The sequence below is a fragment of the Fukomys damarensis genome, unplaced genomic scaffold (assembly GCF_012274545.1).
Source record: "Fukomys damarensis isolate Sample0158 unplaced genomic scaffold, DMR_v1.0_HiC HiC_scaffold_19, whole genome shotgun sequence".
Classification (NCBI taxonomy): Eukaryota; Metazoa; Chordata; class Mammalia; order Rodentia; family Bathyergidae; genus Fukomys; species Fukomys damarensis.
In genome coordinates, this window is record NW_022900931.1 from 59,168,929 (window position 1) to 59,173,545 (window position 4,617).

A 4,617-nucleotide genomic window follows, 5' to 3' on the forward strand; every position below is an offset into this window, starting at 1 on the left:
GCCTCAAACGTCTTCCTTGGGTCCAAACTAGGCTCCCTATCATGTGTTCATATAGCATTCTCTGCCTTTTTTGTAATTTCACATTTGTGTAATTATTTGACCTTCTGAACCCTCACTGCTGAGACAGTTCTTTGGGGGCAGGAAAACCATTCTGTTCTCTGCTGTGTTCCCTACACCGAGCATAAAGAAGAGGCAGGATGAAGTATCTGTTAAATGTCTTGAGCCCTCAGAAAAGTTTAAAGTGTATAGAAAGGAGATGGACAGTGTCCCCAGGATGCTGGAATCCAAATCTATGCTCTGAAATTGTTCATCTGAATAACCCGGTGAGCCCTACTGTGTGCCAAGCACTCCTAGGTGTTGCAGATAAAGCACGAAGTAGACAAAAGCTGCCCTCATGAAGCTGATGGTCTCTGAGTTAGGGGTAGGGGTAAACTAGATAAATCATATATTAACAGTGATATGATCAACACATGGAAAAAGTTCAAAAAGAAAAAGTTGATATGGATGTTAGTGTTATAATTTTAGAAAGATGCTCGGGAAAAATCTCCAGAAGAAAGTGACATCTGAGTGAAGGCCTAAAGCAGATGAAGAAAAGCATCTGGCATCATCTGAGAGATGAGCATTCCAGGTAAATGGAACAGCAAATACAAAGGCACCAGGGCCAGTGAGTCTGGAGCAGAGTGAGCAAGGACAGTTCACCTCGTCAGAGGTGAGGGGGGCAGACTGTACAAGGCCTTGTAGGCCATGAATAAGACTTTGGCTTTTAATTGAATGAGATGGAGCTATGGAAGGGTACTGAACAGGGAAGGATATGACCCGATGCAGGTGCTCATAGAGTCCCTCTAGCCGTGTATGACAGACTGTGGCAGGAGGGGTGGGAGCAGGAATATCACTGAGGAGGCTGCCACAGTAGCTCAGTGTGACCCAGATTACTCTGGAGATACTTCTAGAAAAACAAAGAGGTATCAGATAGGCAGTCAGCCAGGAGCTCAAGGGAGAGATCCTGGGCTGGAAACAGAAACGTGAGATTTACATTTCTGTGCCTATCCCAGATTCCTTACAGGGCCTACATGATCTGGCCCCTGATGGTGTCTCTAGGCTCATTCTGTACCCAATTAAATCAAAAGTTCTCTCTCTCTCACACACACACACACCCTGAGCCTACTTTCTAGGGTAGCTGTATGATCTTGGGCAAGTTATTGAATTGCTTCTGCGCTCAGTATCCTCATTTACAAAAGAAAGATCACAGGAGTACCTGTCTCCTAGTACTGTTCATTCAAAAAAATTTTTACTGAGGCAGTAAGAGTGTGACTCAGGGGTAAAGCGCTTACCCAGCATGCACATGGCCTGAGTTTCATCCCTAGAACCACAAAACAGAAAAAGAAAAAAATTTTTCTTTACGGAGAATCTAGTGTCAGAGGGTGAGCACAGAAACTATTCTCTTCCCACCCTCTACCGCCCCCTCCCATACATTCTGCCAATCTACCCGCCCTCTCCTGCACTCAGGCCCTGCTCTAATTCACGCCTGGCATCTCTTGCCTAGGAACCTGCTACAGCCAGTAGACCCAGAGTCTTTCCAGTCAATCTGCTTATTCTCATATCACAGCAAACTAGGCGATGCCCCTTACCTTCCCAAAATCCTCTTATGGCTCCTCATTGCTTTCAGGACAAAGTCACTTCACTAGATGGCCAAGAAAATCTGCCACAATCGAATCTATTCAGAACTTTCAAAATGATCTCCAAAACCACCCAATCACCTGCGGCTCACAAAACACAGGCTCTTTCCCATGCTGCTTTTGGGCATGCCAGTCCACCATATCATCCCCAATACATCCTTTTCGTATTCCGATCTTAGCTCAAATTTATCTCCTGCTTTTCCAGGAAGATCTCCCTACCCATGTTTTCTCTGGATTCCCAACGCATTTCAATCTTTCTCTCATTTGTCAACAGGTACACGTCCTACTCTACCAAAAGGAGCTTCCTGCGAGGCAGCCTAGACAGACTGGGCAGCTATCCCACACGACGCAGCTACTTCAGGTTTCAGTGCCCATGGATCTGCTTTGAAACTGTATACACACATGTAACCCGTGTGCTCTGCCCTCTTAAACCCGAGCCCATCTTTCGCACACCCAGCAAAACTCAGCACCAGGGAAGCCCACAAACAAAACCACCCAGTCATGGTCTCTGTACCTCTAATGACCCGCCTCCAATATCCAGCTTTCAGCGACCTCCAACTGCCGATTGGCTTCCTGAAAACCCTCCCCCAAACGTGTGAGCGAAGAGAATTCTGGTCTTTGTAGTTCTCCATCAAAAGAAGGACGTAAAGAGACTGCCACGTAGAAAACTCCATTTCCCAGGAACTGCCGCGCCCCAATGGTGGGATAACCTACCCTTTGAACCAGGTGGTTCTTGATTGGCCCGTTGGGAGACAGAAATTTCCAAACTGCCAGGGAAACAAGACTACTTACCTGGAACCCAGGGAGTACCTTTTTCTGCCTGAGACTCTCAAAATGCTTTGCTCCGCAATGATTCCAAAGGATGGGACCAGACGTGTGGATTGCGTCTGTACCCATTGCCTGCCTGTTACCAGATGGCATTAACAAGGCCAAGTGCATCCAGCACCTACCGGATGCCTGCCTGGCAGAAGTTGTTCCTGTGCAGACTCCTCCGGGAGCCCTGACTTATGAGGGCAAAACATAGTGTTTCCCAGAGACAGGCCAGAAAGGGGTATTTACTCCTTCCTCCTTCATGCCTCAGTTTACCCTGGAAAAGGTAAATATGGGCTAGGACCCTATCCAGGACTCTTTAGCTCCAGACCTCCTGCGGCCCCATGCCTCTATCAACAGCCATAACTTCCCCAGAAGGGATATACCCACACCACAGAGCTCTTCTGGCACCCCCTTTCCCAAGCCCCTGCCCCACCATGCCTCTGGGGGTCAGGTGAGGGGACCAAGGCCCTGCAAACGCTCAGGCAGGCATGTGAGAAAGCTCTTTACTGGGGGGGTACAGCGAGGAGGAGCAAGGCCATCTCCCCCTACCTGCCCCCACCCCCTCCTAGGGCCCTAGGGTAAGAGTCTCCCCTCCACCGGACCACCACTGTCTTTGGTACAATAAATAGAAAACAATGGGGGAGAGGGGGCCAAGGGTCCAGTCCTTAGTGGGAGAGTATGGCCAAACCCTCTCCTTGACCCCCTGCCCCGGGCCCAATCAGTGCAGGCCTCACCCACCCCAGCTGGGTAGCAGCAATTCCAGTCAAGGGGAGAGATGAGGATGGGAGCCCAGGGCCCCCAGATGGGGAGGGGGTATGGCTTCAGGAGGGGCCCCAGGGAGGGGGCTGGGTCATGAGCTGGCTGCTGTGCTCTGGGGTACACCACGGAGGCCCAAGCGCGGGCCCAGAGTGGCAGGGTCATCAGGGGGTGGGAGAGGTGGACGACCTCCTGTCATCCGAGTCCGGAGGGCTGAGGCAGCCGGGTGCTGGGGGGCAGGCGCTGGGTGAGGTGGGGAGCAGTCTGGAGGGCCGCCCACCAGGCTCACATCCATCAGCTCCGGGGGTGGTGGTGAGGTTGGTGATGGGGGCCGGCCAAGGCATCGGGGCTGGGGGGGTAACTGGGCCCCGGTCCCCGGCAGTGATGAGGCAGAGGTAGGGGCTTGATGTGTCTTGTGAGGCACATCACCCCCTGCCCAGGGGCGCAGCAGCTGGGAGGGTGGGACCTAAAAAAGCAAATGAGCAGTGGGTAAAGGAGAGCAGTCCTAAATGAGACCCCAGGCTCCCCACCACACATCTTCAAAGCTGCAGTACCTGGGGGCTGTTCATCTCACAGTCGGTAATGGGGGGCCCAGGGCCCCCACAGTATCGGTTGCTGTAGCGATAGGTCCGGTTGTCACTGGAGGAGCCACTGGAGCCTCCTGAAAGTGTCAGGAAGAGAAGAGGCCACAGATAAGAAGAGGGGTGGCTGGGGTTTAAAGTAGCAAGTCTGGCTCACAGCCTGGGCCCTTTTTCTGCTCTGGAAGCAAAGTACATTTGAAGGACCCTGTCCAGTTTTGAAATACAAGCTAAGAGTTCAGTTTTTTTTTTTTTTTTTCTTGGTACCAGGGATCAAACTCGGGCCCTTGCACTTGCAAGGCAGGCAGTGGAACCACTGAGCTAAATTCCCAGCCCTCAGAGTTCAGTTTTGAGTGTCAGACCAACTTTAGGGGTCTGAGCCCCGTTTCAAGATATCATGTCAGGGCCACATGAGGCTCTGCTCCCACCTTATTTTTAGAGTTCAGAATTAGGCTGCTTTAAATCTCCCAAGTGAGGCCCAGGGACAAGGTGCCCTAGGGCTGGCCAAACAAAGCTACCCCCACCCTGCTGCACCCCATCTAGGCACTGGGCACCCACCAGAGCTGGAGATGGAGCTGGCGGTACTAGAGGAGGGGCAGGTGTCGAGGGGTGTGGGTGAGGTGGAGGCACTGCTGCCTGCCGGGCCTGTGTTGGTGGCCTCATCGGCAGTGCGGCGGAAGAAGCCGTGCTGCAGAGCCCCCAAAGGGCTGATGCGGGCGGCGGGCTCATACTCCAGCATGCGCAGCACCAGGTCCTGGAAGCGGAGGTAGTCGGCGGGGCTGTGGCCCGGCTCC

The 4,617-nt window shown here is 52.4% G+C and overlaps 1 protein-coding gene across 2 annotated transcripts in view; it reads right to left on the reverse strand.

Moving 5' to 3' along the window:
• Window positions 1–1,208: 1,208 nt before the first annotated feature.
• The window catches only part of Dyrk1b (dual specificity tyrosine phosphorylation regulated kinase 1B), a 10,469-nt gene continuing 7,060 nt past the window's right edge, over window positions 1,209–4,617 (reverse strand). Inside the window, exons 9-11 of one of the 2 annotated variants that reach the window (XM_010614500.3) lie at window positions 4,382–4,577; window positions 3,800–3,906; window positions 1,209–3,711 (exon numbers count right to left, since the gene is read on the reverse strand). In XM_010614500.3, coding sequence (XP_010612802.1) covers window positions 3,340–3,711; window positions 3,800–3,906; window positions 4,382–4,577 — 675 coding nt within the window. In that variant the 3' untranslated portion in view covers window positions 1,209–3,339. Of the gene's footprint in view, window positions 3,712–3,799; window positions 3,907–4,381 lie in introns of both variants that reach the window. The other variant, XM_010614501.3, reaches the window with a different exon arrangement.